This window comes from Ambystoma mexicanum, chromosome 14 (genome assembly GCF_040938575.1).
Source record: "Ambystoma mexicanum isolate Mex_15411 chromosome 14, UKY_AmexF1_1, whole genome shotgun sequence".
NCBI classification, from domain to species: domain Eukaryota; kingdom Metazoa; phylum Chordata; class Amphibia; order Caudata; family Ambystomatidae; genus Ambystoma; species Ambystoma mexicanum.
Genome location: NC_090940.1, coordinates 537,190,746 through 537,216,172, shown reverse-complemented (window position 1 = coordinate 537,216,172; position 25,427 = coordinate 537,190,746). Strand labels below are relative to the sequence as shown.

General features: G+C 47.7%; 1 protein-coding gene across 1 annotated transcript in view; it reads left to right on the top strand.

Annotated features, from left to right (window-relative positions):
- The window catches only part of LOC138527211 (retinitis pigmentosa 1-like 1 protein), an 823,506-nt gene that overhangs the window by 81,291 nt on the left and 716,788 nt on the right, over positions 1–25,427 (top strand). The window contains exon 3 of the mRNA XM_069638329.1: positions 9,850–9,909. Within this exon, the coding sequence (XP_069494430.1) occupies positions 9,850–9,909 (60 nt within the window). The remainder of the gene's footprint in view (positions 1–9,849; positions 9,910–25,427) is intronic.

Here is a 25,427-nt window from a genome sequence, read left to right as displayed (position 1 = left end):
TTGCGAAAGAAATGAACTTTGCATGTTAAATATAGGCTGTCACGGCTTTGTTTTTCGAAACTTTGTTTTCGAAACTTTTGTTTGTCGAAACCTTTTTTTCAAAATTATCACTATGAACAGAAGGGCATGTTTGCTCAGGGTTTTGAACAGGAAACAGGAAGTTGTGGAAAGTGAGAGCTTCTCACATCACTAAAGTCTAAATACAGCGATCTAAAGCCAGGTTATCGCTAGTGCCTGTTCTGCAGCACGCTGTGTCATACTGGTATGAGCATCACGTGGTGCGCTGTGGACAGGTTTTCCTAATTTTATAGCAAGCAATCGCACCTCAGTAGTTTAGGTGCATTACCCTGATTTAACAAGGGATGGTTCTCACATTTCAGAATTGGGTAGATTTGGAGAGGTGGTAACCGTAATGTGGCATTGCTTTAGATTGGGGATTGACTGAGTGGCATGAGGTGTGTGGTGGCACCATGGTTGTGGTGAATTGTGTCATTGTTAAGTAGTAGCTGAAACTGCATGCTTGCAGACATCACCCTTTCCTGGCACCTTACCCGCAGGACTAGGCAACACGTAACAAGCATTATAAATCTTGGCCCCTAATCCTGTGACAGATTTATACCTAGACAGACCCAGATGTGGGGTTCAGGCATGCTTAGATTAAATGCTTCTGTCTGAACATGGATTTATCACACTCTCATGCTGTCTGGACTAAGGGCTTGGTGATGCAGCTGCCCTTTGGTATCAGCTGTGATTCAAGAATGCTGCAGAGCCCATCATTGCACTCGACTCAAGTGTTTACCCATGCACACTAATTTATCTTTAGCTGCTATTTTCCAATATAACAATTGGGTAGGAATTACATAGAGTGAGGAAGGAAATAAATAAGGAGGAATGGTAGAAGAGACAAACACAAGGAGGGTAGACGGATGGGGAGAAAGTTAAGAGGAAAGATGGTAAGGAGACAAGAAGAAAATAATGTGAGAGAGAACGAAAGGAGGAGAGGAAAGATGCCCATGAAAGGAAGGGGAAGCAAGAAAAAAGGAAGGAACAAAAGAAAAAAAGTAGAAAATCAAGAAGAAGAGTAGGAGGGATAATGGAGTGATGGGTGATGGGAGGGAAGAAGGAAGGAACTGTTAGCTCCTCCTAGCTTACTCCAGTAATGTAGACCAGCAGGTTGAGTTCTCGCTGGCGCTGTTGCGATCTGTGCATGATCTGCAGGTAGCAGGTAGAAATCCTGGCAAGGCCAACTCAGCCTTTCATTAACCAGAGGTTGATAAATGAGTACCAACTACTTCAGTTGGGAATGATTGTATGTAAATATGTGCTATGTACAGTGCTTTGGCAAACATGCTATTTAAATAACAAATCATCATCAAATGCCGGGGCCATGGAAAAGGAATGTTATCACTCGTTTTCTCAAGTGTTTACACAAAACATTACATGCAACAAACACCATTAACCCTCCATAAGTAGCATTTTCTGTAAAGTTGTGAATTGACATGATTCACGGATGAGGGATTGAGGGCCACTTGTCTTTTAGGTGAGGGCCACTTTTTTTGAGGTGTCCAGGCCCATTGCTTGTCCCAGTCCCACCCTGCTCTGAGTTACAAGATTTGGCAGCTAGTCTTGGGGTTAATAGCCTCTAAGGAGTTTCCAGAACAGGTTAGAGAAGGGAATGGTACTCAGCTGTCATTCAGTCCAATTACCCAAGAAACTCATCACTACATAATCTAAAATAGATTGGGGAAGAAGAAGAGTGAATTTAAACTCAGAGTTTTGTCAAGGGAGATCGTCTTTTGGAGATGTGATGATTTGCAGGATCCTGAACCAAAAAAGTGATTGGTGGGAGGTTTTCAATTAATCTGAACCAGTGGCATTGCTCTGGGCAACCTTCCACACCAGAGGTTTTTAGCCTGTCTATGCCATTGCAAAAGGGGTCCAGCCATATGCAAATCAGTCAGTTACTGCCACCAATTGGAGCAGCCCTGCCCAAACTGCTAGGCCAGGTCCCCTTGATATGGAAACGCAAGCAGCGACAGACATGTTTCGGTCTTGTTGTCCCCCCTCAGTGAGGTGCAGCTTGGTACTCTATGGCAGCGAGCAAGTGACCCACATCTGGGCATACCCTCTCGCAGATTGGGAGACAAACTGAAACCAAGAACGCGATGTGTGGAAAATTTGGAATTAATCTGAACCACTGCCATTGCTCTGGGCTACCTTCCACGCCACTGTTTTTTAGCCTGTCTGTGCCATGGTAAAAGTGGTCCAGCCATATGCAAATCCGTCAGGTACTTCCACCAATGGGAGCAGTCCTGCCCAAACTGCTTGGCCAGGTCCCCTCTGCACGGAAACCCAAGCAACCCCAGACATTTTTTGGCCTTGTTGGGCCTCCTCAGCGAGGTGCAGCTTGGTTCCCTATGGCACAGCGAGCAAGGGATCCCACTTCTGTGCATACCCACTCTCATAGGGAGACAAACTGAAAGCAAAAATGTGATGGGCGGAAGGTTTTGAATTAAAAGTGAACCAAGCTGCATCTCACTGAGGTGGTGTGGAAGGTTGCCCAGAGCAATGCCAGTGGTTCAGATTAATTCAGAATCTTTCACCAGTCACTTTTTTGGTTTCAGAAAGACCTTGGCACTCCGCTTCAGCTGCAGGCAATAGAAATCAAGAAAAGAGTCAATGAGAAATGAAGCTGGCGCAGCTGGCGTAAAGCCTGTCAGCCCTAGGAGATTCAAACTTATGACCAAGAAAAACAGAGTTCTGTTCCTCGAGAGGAAGCCACGGAAGGGTCACAGAAGTACTCCCCAGCCAGACGGAGACCCGATCTGAGTAGCAGCTGGAGAGAGGCCACGATGGCCTGACCTCAGAGAGGTGGGCCAGGTGGTCCTTCAACTACGTTGATACCGGTAGGCCCAAGAACCTGCAGAGCTGGAGCAGTGAAGCAGGGAGAGGAGAGAGACACAGCAAGTGCTCAACAAGAATGGGTGAAGCCAACTTCCTGGGAAAACTGTTGATGTGCCCAACCAGAAAGAAGGTAACGGGTGCTACAGGAGATCCGGTTGGGATTTGGGAAAGAGTGAAGAGTACATCAGGAGTAATCTCTCTTGTCACACTAGTGGCACAAGACATACAAAGAGTGAAGAGTGCATCGGGAGTAATGACACTTGTCACAGTAGTGGTGCAAACAATACCAAGAGTGAAGAGTACTTTGGGAGTAATGTCCCTCGTCAAAGTAATCACATTAGAGATATCAAGAACCAAGACTGTTACAGGAGTGGTCTCCCTCATCATAGTGCTTGGGAAATTGTGAAAAGAGACAAGGACATTTTGGGAGTGATCTCCCTTGTTGCTATAGACAAGAAGAAGATAAGGAAAGCCCCGTTATATATATATATATATATATATATATATATATATATATATATATATATATATATATATATATATATATATATATGCATATATATATATATATATATATATTTTTAACTGCATTGTAAAAAGAAAGCTTTTTCTACCTTTAAAAGCTTTGTTCAGCAGTTTTTGTTTTGAGTGCCTTTCCCCCGTTTTTTCTGCAATTTTTTGCCGCGTTCTGGCGAAACCAAATCTCTGTGATGGGAGTGCAGCTCTACAAAAAACAAAGGTTTTGTGCCTCTGTAACTGGGAAATATATATATATATATATATATATATATATATATATATATACATATATATATATGTTACTGAGAAAGAGTAACTGTGGGACACTAAACCAAGCCACAAGGAATCCCTGCAAGGAAATAACATACTCCTAGGGTCTCAAACCCAAACGTTGCTACCACAGATTCTATTGGTTTTGATCTTCATAGTAGTGAGGTTACCCTTGCAATAGGAGAATGCCAATTGGTCCCTATCGGTATAGTTTGGTCCCCTCCAAAAAGAACTTATATATGACTGGTTTATAAATCAGGAAACATGGCCTGGATGTCATGGCCGGTGTAATACATCCCTACTATCGAGGTGGCAACCAGATTTTAATACATAACCATGGGAAACAAACCTAATGTGTTAAAGTAGGAGAAACAATTGCTCAAAGGATCTTAGAGAATGATGTCTTTCCCCTAACCACAGAAGTTCGGTAACAAGACCTTACCGAAAAGAGTATTAAATGTTTTAGGGGGGAGGACCTAGTTATACCTGAGAAATCAAGACCCCTGTCTGAAGATCCAGAACTCACTCCAGACATAATGATCTGGTCTTAGCTGAGGCTTTCTTGAAAGTCAAACAGTGAGGGTAGTGTTTTCTACGGGTTCTAGTCTACTTTCCTCTCTTTTAAAAGGTTTATATGATAAACCTTGGTATTCAATCTTTGGTCCAATCTTTGGTTCATTTCATTTCATTTCAGTTGGGCCACCATATAGTTATAAGGCCCCCTTTTTCGTTAGCCTCTCATATGGCCCAATCCTTTTAGAAAGCATATTTTGGTCAAAGTAGGAAAGAGAAAAAGCAACCTTTGTCTTACTGAAAAAAACAGTGGACATCCTTTTGATTGTACTTAGCCTTCTGGTTTTCTTGGTCTTTTGCAATGTGTTTGGTGACTATTTCTTTCACAATAGCCTTATGCTCTTTTAAGCGTTGGGTGGTTTGAGAAAAGGGGGGAGCTTCTTCCTCTCTTTCCTCTGAGCCTTCCCAAAGCATGTCCAGTACATCCCTCCGCTGCCATCCATAGAGAAGCTGAAAGGGAGAAAACCCTAAGCAGGCCTGTGGGGATTTTAATAACACAAAAAGCACTGAGGGCATCATTGTATCCCAATTTCCCCCATCAGCTTCAAACAGTTTCTCAAGCATGTTCTTTAAAGTCTGGTTGAAGTGTTCCACCAATCCATCCGTTTGGGGATGGTAGACGGAGGAGCGCAATGTTTTTATTTGCAGTATTTACTTGACTTCTGCCATTAGTTTGGATATGAATGTACTACCTTGGTCCGTTAGAATTTCTTAGGGAAACTCAACTCTAGACAGAAAGGGGATCAGATGTTTTAAGATGTGTTGGGGGTGTTGTTTCTAAGGAGAAAACCTTCTGGGTACCACATAGCATAGTCCAGTATAACAAGGATATATTTATTCTCCGATTTAGTGGGTTCTAATGGACCCAGTATTTCCATTCCGATCCTAGAGAAGGGTACCTCAAAAAATGGGGAGAGGTTGAAGTGGAGCTAGGGATATCAGAGGGGGGCAGTCAGAGTCTTTTGAGATAGGGCACATGTAGTTGCATAATTCTTTACGCCTGCATGAATTCCTGGCAAGTAGAACCATGGAATGACCTGCCCATGAGTTTTTGTAACTCCTAGCCATCTGAATGTAAGATGGGAGTGGTCCAGTTCTAAGACTACTCGCCTATGACTGTGAGGGACTACTAACTTTGTTGTCGACAGGCACTCAGTCTAATTTTATCAGGGAGTTTATCCTGAGATGGATGCATTTAAAGTGGGTCTTGGAGCTGTTCTTTTTCAAGAGTATGAGGGGGTAGAACACCCATTCCTATATGTCAGCAGAAAACGTTTTTCTCGAGAAGAGAAGAACTATGCCACTAGGCTTGACCTTTTACCACACATGTAGCCTCATGTTCAAGGAGAGCAGCTCACCTGGTATACCTGCTCTGATTAGGAATCAAACATGGTTTCTCTGCTGTGGGTACACATGCACCAGAGTGTCATCAGTATAAGCCACATAGAAAACCTACCTGCAGAAAGCAATCAAGTACTTCAGGCCTGCGCTGGTTGACATGCTAGAATTCAGCCCTGCATTTCCGCTCATCCCACTCCCTTCTCCCGCCACTGCCCCCTCTCTTCTAGAACCATTCATCAAGAGGCCACCAAAAGTGGAGATGTTGGATTGTATAGAATCACTTTACATTACAGTATGAAGAGCAACTGCTTCCCTCTACCTACCTGTTTAACTCTTTATCTTCACCTGTTCTTGTTTACTCTTTCTCAGTCATGGCTATATTTTATTTAAAATATTTATTAACATTTTAAACATATTGAAAGAAAAACAGAAACATTAAACAACACAATCAAATCATCACATACGATCACTCAGCTCCCACCACCCTTTCCAAAAGTGAAATCTACAAAGTCATCTTCGGGAGTCAACTGGAAACAACCCAGAGATCAATGTCACAATTCTAAAAATGTACCCCACATTTGATCAAACAAGTTCATCTTCTTATCCCTGCGAAGAATAATCTTCTCAAATCTGGACACATGTTTCAAATCATCCATCCATTCTGAAAATGTTGGCCTCTCAACACTTTTCCATTTCCTCAAAATGACTTTCTTTGCAGAGTTTGCAGCCCTGAAAAACCAACACCTCTGTGGGTAAGTAAGCTCTTCCAACATGTCGTCCTCACCCAAGATAACATTAGCATAGTCGAAATCTTCTTGTATCATCAGGATCTCATTCATCTTCATGGTGACCTTCTTCCAGAATGACCTTAGTTCGTAACAGTCCCAAATCATATGCTCAAAAGATCCCACAGCATGTTTACAACTCCAACATGCATTTGAGTCAGCCATGCCCCTTGCATGAAGTCTTTGGGGCGTCCAAAAAACACTATTTCGAAATTTAATCTGCCGGCTTTGCTCTCCTAGATTTAAAGATGTCAGAACCACATTTTTGCATATATTTCTCCATCTGCCCTCAGACATCTCTGATCCAAGTATCTCCGACCATTTTGATAGTAAATCTTTATTTGGCCGACGGTGCTGGCCCAGATTTTTATACACTTTAGATGCCATACCACCTTCAGATTTATATTCAGATAGCCAGGACTGCTAGCCTTTACCTCCATCTGCAGATTCATTCTGTAGGACTCTCCTCAGCTTCCTATACTCTCCCAAAGTGCAATCCTTGAGGTCTTTAACTTGTGCAAGCCGTTTAAAACTGAGCCATTTTCCATCTTCAATAAGATCATCCAGTCACTGCACTCCACCCAGCAGCCAGTTTGACCAAAAAAGCGGCTTTCCATTCAACTTTGTTCTCGGATTCAACCAGATTGAAATAAAACTATTGTCACAAACCACCTTTTTACTCTTCTTCAAAAGATCTTTCCAGCATGACCTTCGAAATTACTTTGGTGGGAAGGATTTACATCCAAACCCATCCACCGTAGACAGACTTGCTCTCGGAGATAGTGGGGATGATCGACCTGACTCCGCCAAAGTCCAGACATCAGTTGCATTTTCTATGAAAGGAACCAAATGTCTAGCTCCAAACGCCAAGTTATAGTTTTCAAAGTCTGGGACCCCTAGACCACCACAATCTTGGGATAGTTGTAATTTCCAAAGTTTAAGGCACGGCTGTTTATTCTCCCATATAAAGGACTGTATCAGATTCTCAATTTTCTTCAAAAAAACCTTCTTTTTTGCAAAGGGATCATAATGAGCACGTAATTGACACGTGGTGTAGATGTCATTTTTATTGCATGTACTCTCCCCCAAAGACTTAGCTATATTTAACTGAATGGGAATGCTACATGTTCAAGTTACATGTTGTTTTTGTATTCCTTATGCAACATCAGTCTTGCTTCTCTGACTTTTTCATTTGTTTTCACTGACTGAATGCAACTACTGCCTTTCGACTATAATCTCTCTATGTTTCCCTGGCCCCATGTGTTCAGTTAAAAACCAACATATTTGAATTTAACTAAAACAGTTGCTGTCTCTGTTATGTAATCAATGTAGAGGGGATTATTACAGTTGCGATCAGAGACGTTTAGGCTCATGTTGCTCATGCTGTGTATCTATGCTAGTGAGAAATCTGTGTTGTTGTGACGGACCATGCATAACAGGGGTAGAAACCATTGCTCGACTGATGTGTTGCCCTAAAACTCCTATTAATCCCAGAAACTAAAATCAACAGTGATGGATCTTGGGCGATGTAAACCAAAACATCTGGCATCCAGAAAAAAACAGATTACTTTCCCTGATTTACCGGTAGGCACATTGCACTTTCTTATTGATGTGAATTGTGAGGAAGTTGCTGTCTGAGGCGTTTAATGCACTAGACCAGATCTTTCACAACACTCAGACTCAGCTAAACAAACAAGCATTGGGCACAATGCTCTCTGCGGCTTCTCTGTTCCATAACTTGACTAAGCTCAAACATCATCACCTCAAGAGATGCTCCTGCAGATTTGGGATATGTCAAGCATGAGTGGAAACAGTAGAAAGATAAGTCAATGACCATCCAAATATTTGTTTTAACTTGTTGGAACTTGTTGAAAAGTCAAAAGAAACAGCAAAACATCTATAAAGATAACAATAACATTAATAATAGCAAGTACAACTCAGGTATTCTTAAACGGGAAAATGGATGGTTGTGTGGTTCCGGTTTCAAAATACTTGCCAGACATGATCCAAGCTAAGAAAGGATGCTGGAGAACAAATAATCATGTGACTCCCACATACATACGGCTCTCATACCTAATGTCTGCAGTGGGCTACAAGGAAAGCTTTCTCTGCTGTCTCACATTCTCCTCTCCCTCCAATACAAAAAGAACTGTAACTTTGTGTTGAATCAAAGGTCTGGACTACATATTTCACAGTACAGTGTGGCTCATTCTGAGTACGGTGGTAAACTTACTTCCATTACTCCCACTCAGTCTGTCAAAAATACCATCAGATTATAAGTGTGGCAATGGCAGTGTTAGACCCCATTCACGAAGGCCATAGGTCTTCATAGTGGATTTAGGGGGAATTACCACTGGTGCTAATGGCAATTCCTCCTATAAGTGGAGGATTTGCCACCAGTACTTGGCGGGTGGTAACTTCTCCACTTTAAGGGCAACCCAGAACATTCCAGTGTGTTAAATCTGGTGGTAATTTCATTATACACAAATATTTACAACATTGCAAACTAGTAATGAGGCCGGGGATAAATCGGAGTTGTATTCCAAAACATTGAGAGCCACAGGATGGAGAACCCTGCTCTAAACGCAGTACGCTATTTAATTCAAGTAGAGTTGTCCTATTGTCATCTCCTCTGTCCAGTTATATCACTTAGTTAACACCTACTTAAAAAAAGGTATAATCGTTTTAGTTGTTGTAGCTGGCACTGGAGTTTTGAAGTCTCTGGTAGGGGACTGAATGAGATCCTATGCTCTGTGTCCAAGCGAGTCTTCCTGATTAATAAAATAATAAAAATCGATATGGCTTACAATACCAACAAGTTGATGGCAGGAGGTTACAATAGCAAAAGTTGATGGTTGAAGGATAAGGTAGGTTTAGAAAAAACCTTGTTTCTGTATTTTGGTCTCAATTATAACCAAGCTTATCCTCTGATAAGTGTACATTTTGATATGATATCACTTTATGCAGCGGTAGTAACATGTTTGAGGTGTAACTTGCCTACGGGCCTACATTTCATCCATAAAGTTGTCTGTCCCACATGTAAGGCACTTCACATGTACACAGGTACAGAATAGGTGTTGCATGCCAACTGTGAAAAAAACAACTGTGCTGATTTGTAGTTTGTCTGTGCCAAGTAGGCCTAAGTGGGGCATACATGTGTATGTGTGCCCACTCTGCTATCACCTCCCTTACTTTGAAACACGTGTTGGTTGTGGTTATTGATTCGTGTGATGACCATTATTCACTTTGTTTATAGGATCATCTTTTGAAATAGATTTATGTAATAATTAACATCAATTGGAATTGTGCCCGTCACCCTATATATTGCAACTAATAAATTGTAATTCATTCTTAATGTCCACACTTTATGTGGATTAAATTGCAGGTCTCTAGATGTTATGCAGTTTTATTAAGCATTCACGATATTGTTCTAGCTGACTTTTGTGTTGTTTTCCAGGGAAGCAGTGACTATGAAGATGGGCTATTGCCTAATGGACTTCCATATTGGTGGAGCATGGTAACTACATTTTGCAATTGATATATTTTTATGGAAAGCTGCAAGACTCCTGTATTCAATGTCTGTCACATTTCTACTCACTCCGGTTCGTGGCTTGCTTAATTGCAAACCATGCCTCAAAGTTTGTTGATTTAAGGAACCTCTTGCGACTCCATGAACATTCCTAACATTCAGGTACACCACCCTTAATTGTCTCAGAGCCAAAGATCACTGCCCCACCTCAATTGCCGGACTTCCCCTGTAACGCTGCATAAGTCTTTGTTCACTTACAACGTTCTTGTATATAATTGCCCTCACTTGTATATAATTGCTATGACCATTATTTGCATAACTCTATGACAACTCCCATAACCACTGTGCTACAACCTTTGTAATTCATACCTTGTTGTGATTGTTTTTGTAATCCTGTGTATTGACTGTTATAACCACTTAACTCATGCCTAAAGTATTCTTGTAACCCTCACTGTTGCGCACAGATACCTTCGGGTTTGACGCGCCCTACAAATAAACAAACAAACAAACATGCTATATATCAGCAAGAATATGTACATACCAAAAGCATATTTCTTTGACTTTATCTGTTGACCTCTTCCTACACTGTATGCCATTTAGCCTTTTCAGTTATTTGTTGAGCCTGTCCCTTTTACATTTCTCCATTAATCTGTCTCTCCCCCATGCTCCATTCTCTTCACTCGTTCACCTCCTCTTATGCTCTGCTTCTTTGGGCTTTTTCCAATATCCACTGTGCCAAGTTCCCTTTATCCACCACCACCCATTCATCAGCCTGTGCTCTGTGCTTCTTTCACTTCATCCATTCACTTCTACTTATACTGTGCTTCATTGAGCCTTTTCCATTACTCACTTAGCCTTCACCCGTTTACACCTTTTCATTCATCCATCTCTCTTCTGTGTTCGTTTCACTTCACCCCCCTCACCTCTTCTTATGCTGTGCTTGGCATCACTGACTCTTCCATTGGTCACTGAGCCTGGTCCCAGTTGCACCCATCCACTCACCAGTATTTCCTCTTTGAATGCTGTCCTTTATTGAGTGTTTCCATTATTAATGTATCCTTATCACGATAACTCCTCTCTATTGATCAGTATTTTCTCCACACTTCTTTGTTACATGTCAACTTGAATTGCCAACTTGTGTCATCAATAGTTGGGTTATAAGAACATATTTGGGTCCTCATAACAAGTTTGGCAATATTTAATCAGGAAATACCACACAATTAATTAACTATGACATGGTAGCATGCGGTAAAAGGAAGGGTTTGTGCGATTCTGAGTGATAAGACTCCTTCCGTTAAGGGGTGTGGCTAGGCAGCCATGGAATAGGACATGTCTTCAAGAGTCTACAATATCCTGTCATGCACTAATACTACAATGAGCACACTCATGATATAAATGATGCTTCTGTGGTGGGAATTTGCGTGGAGCGAGTAAAGCATACTTTCAAGACAACCCGAGGTGGGATACTGCAGCTACGACGAAAATTAATGTGATAGATTCCCAAGCTGCAATAACCAAAATGGTGCCTGCCTCGCAACAAAGGATTATATTGTGAGCTAGAGGAACAAAGGAGCCGGACTGCAACGCGACTGCAACACGACTGGGTCGGACTTTTACAAGTGCTGGCTATACATGGCAAGTCAAGGCAACAGTGGCTACATAAGACTCCACAGACCCGATGCCTATATGAATCGCTGATAGACGGAGGAAGACAGTGAAGCAGACCCCAACAACGAGGCGTGCGGGGCATGGAAGCGAATCTCTCCCTCCAGAGTGCGATGATGCTGACTGGGGATACACAGTTATGAGAGCCCCTGAAGGAAAACCCTGCTCGTCGTGAGAAAAGATGGAATAGGCGGAAACACAAGAATGCATAACACTCACCGATGCCACAGAACGGACAGGCTACACTGTCGAATATACTGGACTAGCTAATGGATGGCGCTGTTGTAGGCAGGAACCGCCAACAGTGTTAATCGGAGTGCCACACTGCTTCCCGTGGAGGCATCGGTGTAGCCGGACCCAATTGTGTAGTCAGCGCAATGGGAGCGAGAATAACAGTCTTTCAAGGCGGACACAGTAACTGAAGTCGAGTTGAGCTGCCCGCACCCCTAATGAAAAAGAAATGACAGGCATAAAGTGATCGGAGATCTCGAAGAGTTACATTGCATCCGCAGAGGAGCAACAATGTTCAATAGTGAACAGCAATAACATGCGGAAGAGTTTAAACAGACAAGGCTAGTGCACAGGGGACTCCAAACAGCAAGAACATCGGAGGGAAAGTTGACACAAAGTGATGCACAGGTTACAAACATTAACCCAGTGGATGACGGCTCAGATGAACAGAGCACTCGCAGCACGTAATGTAGAGGATATACTCATGTGAAGAAACAACACGGGGACGTCCCAAAGAACGAAGCCAGCGCTGGTTAGACAGCTCCGACAATAGTCCTGCTTGGGCAAATGGTGGTAAGATCCAAACAAAGGTTAAGTGCTGATGCTGGCGGTTTTTCAACCCGGACACTACAGCTGCAAGAGTGCTGGACTGAACACAGCTAGGTGGTAGGACTCCCTGAGGTAGTAAAGAAATGGTTTGAACACCTGGCCTGACACCAGAAACGAAGTGAGAGGGGAACGCCAATGCTATAAACTAGATCCATAACTGTGGCGCTGGACTGGAAGGAAACACTACAGAATTGTTGCAGGGGGAGAGGTGTTTACAAAAAGCCCTTACAACAAAATCAACAGTAGGCAAGAGACTGATGTGCAACAATCGGCGTGGTAAGGCCGGAACTACACATCCTCTAGGTGAGATCGCTGGCCCCAACAGATAATCAAACACAGGGGAAGCAGATGCGAGACCGGCACCAGCAGAAGCAAAAGTGAACCCCACATTTTAGAGCTACAGGTCGAAAAATAACAGGGATTGCCGCATGAGAACGGGACTGAAGGACATAAAGGCCTAAGCGAGATACTGCAGGTTAAGACAACTGGTCAAGGTCAAGCTACTACAGGAACTGTAGAAATTGAACTGTACTACCACAGCACTGGCCACGAACAACAGAGAGAGGGGTGCTGGGAATAAGCCCCAGGGATAGAACAATTAGCCTACAAACAACAGTATAAACCTGTTGCAGCACAACATCCGTAGTGGAGAGACCCCTCCTGTAAGTGAAATGGCCTCTAAGCTGTCTAAAGTCAAAGGGAAGGAGCCAACAATTGAGGAGTTTGCTAAATCGACACAAGCAACGGAAGTTGTTAAAACCAAGGGACAAGGCACGCAGGGAGAAGTAACCTCGACACGGAATGACCAACAGATCCTGGAAGCTATCGCAGAATTGAAGGCATTGTGGGAGAGCAAGATAGACACTGCTATCGCTATGATGTTAATTTACTGTGGAAAGATGTTAGGGTGCTGTCTGAGCACACAGGTGGACTGGAAAAAGAGGTGAAGGCTAATACAGCCACCAGCACTGCTAATGCCAAAGAAGTTTATACATTGCAACAACAAGTGCGCAACCTGGAGAGCAGGGCGGAAGAAGCAGAAGGACACGCGCGCAGGCACAACGTATGAATTGTGGGGCTCCCGGAGGGAGAAGAAGTATCGGACCCGACTAACTATGTCGAGAATATGCAGCTACAGGAAATAAAAGGTGGGGCACTCACCCAGGGGTTCGCAGTGGCGAGAGTGCATATGGCCCAGGTCAGGAGGCCACCACCGGGAGCCCCCCCCACGGCCGATCATTGCCAAGATATTAAACTACAAAGACAGAGAGAAGATCTTGGAGCATTTTTTGCAAAGGGGGAACGATAAGTAGACCGTCTGCTACCATCACAACGTACCCGGATTACACCTTTTTGGTACAGAGACAGCGGCTAAACTATATGTCGGTCAAAAGGAGGCTAAGAGAAGCGGGCTACAAATATATGCTGATCTACCCAGCAAAAGTGAAAGTGTTTCACAGGAACAAGGCACTTTTTTTTAAACTCCAGAGGATGTGGTTGCAAGGAAATGCCTCGCGGGAGTGGATGACCATATGGAAGGCGGAAAGGATAAGTGAACCTGTGTATCTCTGTCCGTAATGTTGTATAAGCAGATGATATGGAGTAATGAGCACAACAAAGAAGTTAACTTTGGGACTAGATTATAATGCAGACTATATCGAGATTAGTAGGAAAGGTTTGCAGAAGGGATTAAGTATACGCAAACTGTGCAATATGCTGATAGCCTAATACAGGAGACACAGGCGCTGCTTGGGGCTAGCAGCAACAGGAGACACACTATCACCCCCAGTAGGTAGTTTAGTTGGGATACTGGTAGTGCGGTATGCCCCTCCTGAGCTCTGACTATCGGCATTACCGAGAAAGGGCTAGAAGCGGGGGAGCCTGAGATCCAGGGATGGAGCTGGGCAACAGTTGGGGATAGTTGGGGAGAAGGGAGGGACGGGAGTTGTGGGGATAAGTGAAGGGGGAAGAGGAAGTTGGGGGAGTTAAAGGGGGCCGAGCCTACAAACACAAGCCAGGAAGTAAACATATGAAACTGAGAAGGGGTATGGGAGGAGAGGAAGATTGCACAATGGTAGGAGACTATGGGTGATCTCAGAATTGTGACCTGGAATGTCAGAGGAATGAATAGTTACACAAAGAGGATAGGATCATGACATACCTCAAATGTCAAAATGTGGACATAGCACTTCTACAGGAGACTCACCTCACTAAAGAGAAGCAGGAGATCCTAACAAGGAAATGGAGTGGGAAAACGGTGGGTTTAGCTTACTAGACGTATGCCAGGGGGGTCCTGACCTGGGTTGCACCGCAAGTGCCCTTCAAGGTTCTCCAAGCGGTAGTGGACAACGACGGCAGGACAGCTATAGAGGCCTGGTAGAAAATAAAGGAAATATGCATTGTAAACACATACGCCCCAAATCAAAACACCATGGGCCTCATTACACGGTAGGCGGTAAGGGTTTACCGGTACCGTTATTTTACTGGTACCGGTAAATCCTTACCGCCTTACTACGAGGTCCCTTTGCGGGTTGGGGAATTTAATTCCTGCTTTTTGCAGGCATTAAAAACCAACCCGCAAAGGGACCAGTGGAGCTAATTACGGTACCACAATTTGCGGTACCGTAATTACCGCCTTCCCCATTCCCATAGAGCCCTATGGGGCAGAAATGGGAATGGGGAAGGGCAATGGTGGAAGGGGGAATAACCGCCCCGCCAATCTTGGAATAGGGCGGTAATTCCCCTTTTCACCAAGGCGGTGCCGGTATTTTACCAGCATGAACCATGGCGCTAATAGCGCCATGGTTTACCGCCTACCATGTAATGAGGCCCCATCTCTTATTTTAAAACATTATACCTCAAGATTAGCCCACACAGAGACTGTGCATTGATATGGGGGGGACTTAATTGTACATTGGACCCGATTAGAGATAGGTCGAATGGTAAGCTTGATTGTCCAACCCCAGCAGCAAAAGCGCTAGCTACGTTACTGCTCACACTACAAATGGTGGACGCATGGAGAGTGATGGTCCCGCAAGATCGAGTGTATTCACACTATTCTGCCCCACAGAACTTATGATATGATATGATAGGTCATTTACGACGCGCTTAATACCCAAAGGTTTCTAAGCGCGGACAGGGGATCGAACCTGTGTTGCTTCGTGTCGTCTTGCTTCCAAGGCGAGCACGTTGCCCCTAAGCTATCCTCCTGAGACATCTAATATACAATATTAGATGTGATTATAGGAGAAGAATCAATACATGAGGTAACACAAGTAGAATATAAGGCAAGAGTCCTGTCTGATCATGCACCCCCTGGTTGTCACATGGCAAGTACTCCCAACCCGAGCCAGAATTCCAACCTAGAGACGCAGAGTAGAAGCCTTGAAAGATACTGGGTTTCGTGAACATATGAGAACGGAGGTACAAGAATATTTTAAGCATAACACAGGTAGCGTGGACTCGGCAAGCACACTATGGGAAGCCTTCAAGGTAGTGATGCGGGGTGCGGCGTTGGCTAAATCTAAGGGGCTACAAGAGGTGACACTGTGGGATTTGCAGAGAGCAGAGAATAAACTGGAAGCAATAATGCAGACTAATAGCGGGACACCAGAGGAAGCGATGGAGGTGTCCTGCCTTCAGCTAGAATGCAGAGAGCTGTGGGACAGACTGGGAAAATTAAGTTACAAAAAATAGAGCGTCAACACGCAGAAGGGGATAAACCAGGCAGGTTACTGGCCTGGTTGTATAAATGTTAGCATGCAAGGCAACCAATTCGTGCAGTGCAAGGGTACGATGGGAAACTACGGGACACCCAAGAGGGAGTGAATACATGTTTTTTGAGCACTATCAGAACCTCTACGGGGAAGACAAGGGGAAGGAAAAAATAGATATACAATAAATGCTAATGAAAATAAATCCTTCCAAATTAAGTGGGGAATAGAGAGATAAGCTGGAGCTGCCAATTACGATTGAGGAATTAGATACTGTGATCAGTGAACTGCCCACTGGTAAAGTACCCGGGGCGAATGGACTCCCTAGCGAATTCTACAAAGAGTATAGGGCGGATATTCTTCCTCCATTGCTGGCTATGCTAAATGAGGCTTTAGAACACGGCAAGTTACCTGGATCATTGAGGGAGTCAATAATCATCCCCCTCCTCAAACCTAATATACCAGACACTGAATGTGGGTCATACAGACCTCTTTCCTTGCTAAATCAAGATGGAAAGATCCTCACGGCATTGATGGCAATGCGGTTGAGGCCCGTGATAGGTACATTTATCCGCCCAGATCAGACAGGTTATGTCCCACATAGAAACATTACTACCAATTTGAGGAGATTACATAACATAATAGATGACACAAATAATGGGACCCAAGATGTGGCAGTGGTTTCATTGGATGTGGTTAAAGCCTTCGACTCAGTGAGATGGCCCTGGTTGTTGGCTGTCCTGGGGGGTTTTGGTATGGGACCCACATACATAAGATGGGTAAAATTGTTGTACAACTCACCAATAGCGAGAGTTAAGACGGGCTCCATAATTTCGGAGCAATGGCAACTCATTAAAGGTACGACACAGGCGTGCCCATGGTCCCCGATTCTCTTTATATTGGTGCTAGAATCACTAGCGGTCTATTCGAGAGCGGATTTCGGAGAGGTAGGTATAAACACAACAGGCGGGCAGAATTTGGTTTTGTTGTATGCCGACAACATGCTGCTGTACCTCCAATACCCGGAGGAGAATTTACAGTAGGTCCTGGATGTGAAGGCACAATATGCCCTTGTGTCAGGTATAACAGTGAACCCCCAGAATACGAGTTTGTACCCTCTAGGAGAGTACAAGAGAGGCCCGCTCACAGATTACCAGTACTGCCGATTAAGTGGGCGTTAGTTACATTGAGGTACTTAGGTGTACATATATACCACGACCCCAAGGTAGGACACACGCAGAACATGGTTAAAGCAGTGGCTAAGATTGATAATAGCATGTCCTTCAGGACGAAATTACCGTTGTCCATGATGGAGCGCGCAGTATTGCTGAAGATGGTTGTGCTGCCTAGACTTCTGCATTACTTCGCGAATGTCCCGTATGCAATTCCGAACGATTTTTTTAAGAGATTACATAGCATATGCAGGAGCTTTCTATGGCACAACTCCAGAAATGGAATGGCACTATGGAAGCTCCAGAATTCTTATGAGCAAGGAGGCATAAGGCTGCCCAATTTTGAAACATACTTCATAGCTAGTCAGCTACAGTTTGTGGCCCAGTGGTTATCAGACGAACAGACATCAGAATCAAGGCTACTGGGAACGGCAAGCGCTCCGTTCTTCTTGAAAGAGGTGGAACAAGTTACTTACCTGTAACTGTTGTTCTCCAGCATGGGTCTGGCATGGATTCACATGCTCATGAATATTCCCCGTCGTCAGGCTGGGAATCCTCGGTAAAGAAAAAACCAGTATCAGTTTCGTTTCTGATCTGTCTTTCGTAGTAATAACCAATCACTGGTCTCTGCGTCATACTGACCACAGCCAATGACTGCCCTCTACCTAAGCACCGCCTCTGGCAGCCATCTTCAGATTTGGAAGCACGTGAAGTGGCAGTATGACCAAGTGAAGAGCCGCAGAGGGGTAGGCGGGAGGGTTCGCATGTGAATCCATGCCAGACCCATGCTGGAGAACAACAGTTACAGGTAAGTAACTTGTTCCTTCTCCAGCATGGGGTCTGGCATGGATTCACATGCTCATGAATAAAGAATACATAGCAGTACACACATGCACAACCACGGGAGGTGGCAAAGGCTCAACATTAAGCATCACATCAACTCAACATTAAGCATCTTACCTCCTCACCAGGCTCACCTCAGGCGAACAGGTTGCGCAGCACTGCTTGGCCGACCCTGGACTCCTCCCTGGAATCCCGGTCGACGCAGTAGAATTTCATGAAGGTGTGCGTCGACCTCCACGTAGCAGCCCTGCATATGTCCAGCAGGGGCACACCAGATAGGAACGCCGTGGTAGCTGCGATCGCTCTGGTGGAATGGGCTCTCGGACGGCCAGGCAGCGGTCGGTTTGCCAACCGGTGACAGCACATGATACAGCCGGAGAGCCATCTGGAGATGGAAGCCTTCGAGAGAGCCTTCCCCTGATTGACAGGTCCAAAGTTCACAAAGAGTTGTGACGTCTTCCGAAAACCCTTCGTGCGGTCCACGTAGAACTTCAGCGCTCTAGCTACATCCAGCGAGTGCAAAGTCCTCTCAGCCGGCGACGAAGGCGACGGGAAGAACACAGGTAACACCAAGGGTTCGTTGAGATGGAAGTCTGACGGTACCTTGGGCATGAAGGAGGGGTGCGTCCTGAGCACTACCCTCGTGTCGTGGAAAGTCAAGTACGGGGCCTTGCAGGAAAGGGCCTGGATCTCTCCCACTCGTCGTGCGGAGGTGATGGCCACAAGAAAAGCTGTTTTCCACGATAGAAACTTCAACGGGGCCGAGTGCAGAGGCTCGAACGGAGGTCCCATGAGCTTGGTCAGCACCACGTTGAGCTCCCACGCCGGGGCCGGAGCCTTCACCGGCGGGAACGATCTGAACAGTCCCTTCATGAACTCTTTCACCAGACGATGAGACCACAAGGACGTCCGCCCCGTGGTTCTGGTGTATCGGGAGATCGCAGCAAGATGAATCTTGATGGACGCGTGTGCCAGACCAGCTTTGGCCAGCGTCAGCAGGTACGGCAGTACTTGGGGAGCCGTAATCCGTAGAGGGTTAATCTTCTGTGCGTGGCACCAGACAGAGAACCTCTTCCATTTGTGTCCGTAGCATTTAAGAGTCGAGGACGCCCTGGCCTTTGCAAGAACCTCTCTGCAATCGGCCGGTATGTCGTATCCTCCAAACTCTAGCGCTGCAGGAGCCAGGCCTGCAAGTTCAGCGACTTCGGGTCGTGGTGGAGGATGGCGCCTCCTTCCCTGGAGAGTAGATCCGCGTCCGCCAGCAGCTTGATCGGCGGGGACGCTGACAAGTCCAGCAAGTCCGGGAACCATATCTGCCTCGGCCACGCAGGTGCGACGAGGATCATCCTGCACCGTGACCTCTTGAGCTGGTTGACGAGCCGGATTAGCAGAGGCAAGGGAGGGAACGCGTAGAGGAACAGGCCCTCCCAGGGGAACGAGAAAGCATCGCCCATGCTCCTCGTCTGGGGAAACCTGCTGGCGAACCTCCGGCACTTGGTGTTCGTCGCCGTCGCGAACAGGTCGATCTGGGGTGTGCCCCACCGTCGGAAGAGGCGATCCACCAGATCCTGCCGTAGTTCCCACTCGTGGCACGAGCGCAGCTCCCTGCTGAGTGAGTCGGCGATGGTGTTTTTTATCCCTGCCAGATGAAACGGCACCAGAAAAATCCCTTGGGCGACGGCCCAATGCCACAGGTCCTGCGCCTCCTTGGACAGCGCTGGGGACCTGGTTCCGCCCTGTTTCCTGATGTAAAACATGGTGGTGGTGTTGTCGGTGAAGATCCTCACCACCTTGCCCTTGAGGGACGGAAGGAAGGACCTGAGGGCCCAAAACACTGCACGGAGCTCCAGGACGTTGATATGCAGGGACTTCTCCGTCGGGAGCCAGAGTCCCCTTGCGTGCAGATTTTCGGTGTGCGCTCCCCACCCTTCCAGGGAGGCATCCGTGGTCACAGTCTCCTGGTGGGCTGGGGTCTGGAAGTCCATGCCCGCCGTCAGATGCGCGCGGGTGCCCCACCACCGTATCGCTCGTCGGAAACTCTCGTCGAGCTTGATCCTTTCCTCGAAGCTGCCCGTCGTCTGGATCCAGCGCGCATCCAGGAATTCTTGCAACGGGCGCATCCGGAGCTTGCACATGGGAATGAGGTAGATGCAGGAAGACATCATCCCGAGGAGGGACTTGATGGACCTCACTTTGGCCGCGTCGGCCACCAACATCCGTTGCACCTTGCCCAAGATGGTCCTGGTCCTCTCCTCCGACGGGGAGGCCAGAAGGGACACTGTGTCGAGCCTCGCTCCCAGAAACAGTGCGACTTGCGCGGGCACCAGGTGGGATTTGGCGTAGTTCACGGAGAATCCCAGGTCCGTGAGGAGTTGGACGGTCCTTGCCGTGTGGGCCACGGCGAGCCCCCTCGTCTTGGCGCGGATGAGCCAGTCGTCCAGGTAGGGGTAGACGTGAATCCCCTCGCGGCGCAGCTGCGCCGCCACCGGTGCGAGGCACTTGGTGAATACCCTGGGTGCCGACCGTAGTCCGAAGGGAAGGGCTTTGAACTGGTAATGACGCCCTTGGACCACGAACCTGAGGAATTTTCGGTGCCCCTTTAGGATGGGAATGTGGAAGTAGGCATCCTCCAAATCCAACGACGATAGGAAGTCTCCTTCCTCCAGCTGACCCAGGACGTGCTGGAGGGTGACCATCCGGAACTTCTGCGCCCTGATGAACTTGTTCAGACGTCGCAGGTCTAGGATGGGGCGCCATCCCCCCGTCTTCTTCTTCACGAGGAAGTACCGCGAGTAGACTCCGGAGCCCCGAAGCCTCTTTGGGACGAGTTCGATGGCGCCCTTTCTGAGCATCGCCTTTACCTCCAGGAGAAGTTGAGGGACGTGAAGTTCTTTCCTGGCCACGGGGGGGACGCGCGGGCACCTTCTTTGAAACTCGAGCGCGTGGCCCCGGGCCAGGGCGTCCAGCACCCAACGGTCGGTGGAGATGGACTCCCACACGCTGACGAAGCCCGCCAGCCGGCCTCCCACCGGGGTGCTTCGGTGGGGGCCCGACCCCACGGCCGGTTCAATCCTGCTTGGACGCGGCCTTGCCGCCTTGACCTCCTTGGCGACGACGGCGGGGTCCGCTAGACTTGCCTCGTCCTCTGTAGGCCTCTTGCGACGACGAGCGGGCCGCTTGACGGTAGGAAGCGAAACCGCCGCCGGAACCTTTGGAGGCGCCCTTGCCTCCGCCGCTCCGAAAGGGCGTCCGTCGTTGCTGCAGGACTCCAAGGGCCCGGGCCTGAAGGGAGTCGTCCACTGTCTTCCCAAACAGGTTGTTCCCGTCGAAGGGCATGTCCAGGACTCTGGTCTGGACGTCCTGCCGAAAGTCCGTAGCTTTGAGCCATCCACGACGTCGAAGGCAAACGCCGTTGCCCAGCTGGCGGAACCCAGTGTCGGCGATGTCCGTCGCCACGGTGATGGCGTGGTCCGAAGCCACCTCACCTTCCTGCAGGATCTCAAGGGCCTCCGCCCTCTTGTCGTCCGGCAGAAAATCCAGCAGGGGAGCTATCTTGTACCAGAGCTCCCTGTCGTAGCGGGCCACGATAGCCAAGGCGTTGGCCGCTTTAATCGTCGTCGCTGCCGACGAGATGACTCTACGTCCCATAGCATCCAATTTCTTTCCCTCGCCGTCCGGCGGGGAAGTCGATGTGGAGGCCGCACCCCCCCCGCTTTCTTCCTGGCTGCCGCGGAGACGACGGAGTCCGGGGTAGGCTGCGCCCGGAGGCATAGGGGGGCCGTGTCCGGGACCCGGTACTTTTTCTCATACCGGTCTCTTCTAGCTGGCGTCGTGGAAGGGTTCTTGAGGAGGGAAAGGCCCTCATCCCAAATGTCGTCCAACAGAGGCACTGCGAGGACGATCTTCCTCTTGGCCTCGCGCCGCTGATAAAGGAAGCCTTCCTTTTTCTTCTCCTCAGGGCAGAGTTGGAAAAGCTCGGAAGCCCTGGAGATCATGGAGTGGAAAGATCCGATCTCGTCGGGCGGAGAAACCCTGGTGGGAGGCGACGACGGAAAATCCTCGTCGTATGCCTCGTCGTCCGTACCCGTCGCTGCCGTGTCAGTCCCCGTATCATCCCCTCGGGTGGACGGGGAGGAGGGCTGGACGGGGCGCGACGGTTGAAAAGGAGGTGATGGATGGATCCTTCTTTTCTTGGTAGGGGGAACACCAGAAGGTCCCGGTTCTGGATCCCCCGACGGGAGAGGTTCCTCCGTCGGTAACGGTAGCCTCGTCCTTATCTCGGAGCATAAGGACTGTATGGCCAACAAAATGGCCGCCGAGTTGTCTTGCGGCGCTGGCAGAGGGGAATCCGACGGGCGAGCAGGGGCCCCGTCGGTATCCTCGACGATGTCGTCGTCGTTACCTGCGTCGGGGTCCATTCCGACGGGCTGGCCTTCTTCCACGCCTAGGCCGTGGCTTAAGACCTCGATCAGCTCCTCTTCTGAGGTTGAGGCCGAATCTACGACGACGCCCTGCCCCCCCTTCTTCTTCCCCACGGAGGGTTTCACGGGGGTCCTATCGATGGGCACAAAGGAAGACTCCCTCCGAGGAGGCAGGGAGATTCTGGGCCCTGAGGTCGCCACCACTGGTGCAGCCACCACAGGCTGAGCCAGGGCCGCCGCGACCGTTTCGATAGAGGGCTTGGTCGGATGGATCAAGGCCTTCACCACCTTCGGTGCGCTCACCGCCTTATCCTTGAGGGAGGGGGCACTGCCACGCTCCTCCTCTGCCTTAGAGCTCGACCGGGGCCTCTCCAGGAGCTTCGCCGGGTGCTCGGCCTTCCTCTTACCCGACCCAGAGCGTTGGCTCGTGGTTGATGGTGCGCCCTGCCTGGCGCCCGTAGAGCCCGACCGTTCGGCGCTCCCGGTGCCAGCGGACTCGCGGTGCTTGGCCTTATGTTGGGCCCCCGTCGCCGGGGCGCCCTCAAAGGTCTTAGAAGACCGCTCGGATTTCTTCTTCTTCTCGCCAGACGGGCTCTTACCCTCCAGCCAGTTGGCGAGACGTTGATGGCGGTCCTTCATGGTCCGTTCCGACATGTTGCCGCAAAACGCACAGTCCTTCTCCACGTGCGTCTTGTCCTCATGAAGGCAGTAAAGGCAGAAAGAGTGTTCGTCCTCCTTGAAGACGTTCTGCAGCTGGCATCCAGGGCAGACCCTGAACAGCTTTCCGGGCGTCGAGCTTCCCTTCTCCTGGGCCATCTCCGAGACCGGGCCTGAGAAGCTTCTGGAGTCCTCCGAAGTGTAGCTCGACGAAATCTTCACCCTTGAGGGGCACAGATGAATCCGACACGGGTCCCCGTTGATCGGATGTAGGATCGGTGGAGCTTGAGGCTCTTTTGACCGAAAGAATCGAAGTTTTTTGTGAAAAAGCGCGAAAAATAGCACTAACGCTCGAGAGCAATAGCACGAGGATCCCAACACATGAACGTGCGGTAAAAATCTGAAGATGGCTGCCAGAGGCGGTGCTTAGGTAGAGGGCAGTCATTGGCTGTGGTCAGTATGACGCAGAGACCAGTGATTGGTTATTACTACGAAAGACAGATCAGAAACGAAACTGATACTGGTTTTTTCTTTACCGAGGATTCCCAGCCTGACGACGGGGAATATTCATGAGCATGTGAATCCATGCCAGACCCCATGCTGGAGAATATATGGTTTCCAGATTCCTATAAACCTACTAAGAGGCTACTGTTGCACCTTGGGTGTAAGGTATGGTGCAAAGCCAGACAATTGCTAGGGGCTGCAACATTATACTCCCCGCAGATACCATTGGTAGTACTATGAGGAAGGGAAGAACAGATTAGGAGGAATGCGCGTAAGAGTTGGGAACCCGTCGGGATAGCTACAGTTGGGGATGTACTTAATGATGGGGTACCCCAGGGATTTGAGGAATTGGTAGGAGACACTGGAATACATAAGGGACAATACATCACGCACGTCCGACTTATCAGAAGCCTAAAACAAAAATGGCCAGACTTTGTAATGCCTTTGCAACCCAGCAAAGGCATTGAATCTCTCTATGATGTATCTGAGGGGGTGGGAGGGGAGGGGCACGAAGTATCACGGATATATGAGTTGCTGATGTCTAAGGTGGGTTGTGATATAGATCAAATTAGACGCCAATGGGAAGCAGACCTGGGGGTACCACTGTTCGATGAGGGGTGGGGCAGAGCGAAACTATACCATAAAAAGGTGTTGAGGAATACGAGACTGCAGCAAATTCAGCTGTCTGTGACGCATAGAGCATATCTGACTCCGAGTAGAATAGTTAAGTTTAACCAGGCAGAGGTTCAGACGTGTCCGAAATGTGGAGAGATAGATGCGGATCTTGTACATATGTTTTGGGCATGCAAGGAGGTTGGTAAGTTTTGGAGGGAAGTGGCACAACTGTTAGCGAAAGTGGAAATCACACTAGATTTGGAGTCACCTAAAGCATGTCTGCTAGGAGGATTCCCTAGACCCAAGCGGGCTGCCCATGTCAATAAACTTAAAGACTTGTCATATACCCTGGCAAAACGGAGAATAGCGATGGGATGGAAAACTAAAGCGAGACCAGTGGGGAATGGGTGGTGGAGGGACTTGTTGAAATGGGTTAATGCAGAAACCCCACTGTATGGCAAGAAGTGTCCTGCAGAGAGGTGGAACAAGGGGCAGGTCGGGTGGAGTCATGGAGATTGCACATAGCAAGTTTCTCACCCTCTGAATGTATAACACAGGACATGGAAGAGATCGCGGTGCAGGATACTGTGGTATGGTAGAGGTGCAGAATGAGAGGGCAGACCAGAGTGAGTAATAAAAGGTGCGAGTTAGGCATAGTTTGAGAGGGAGTTGGGGGGAGGGAAAGGGAGATACTATTGGTGAAAATGTGTGTTTTTGATTATTAAAAGTGTATGTAAAGTTTGTGTTATAAAAAACAAAACAAAAATAGAAGGCTCCTTCTGTTGATCTCTATTTTGGAGTCGCATAGGAAAGGCATTATTAGCAGGACTCAAGTTGCGGCAACAAGTGGGTGGACGAAACTAGGTGTTGCGGTTCAGAGACAAGAAACCTAACTGTGAGACCACAGGAATCTCTAAGCAGGTGTCCATATAACAGTCCTATTGCCACTTTGCTGCACATGATACACATTTTAAGACAAAAGGACACCTTTTCTATTTAACAAATAATGTTATAAGAAAACCTTATTTTGGCAAATGCTTATTTGTCCTGCGCATTTTCTTGAGTTGGGAAAGACA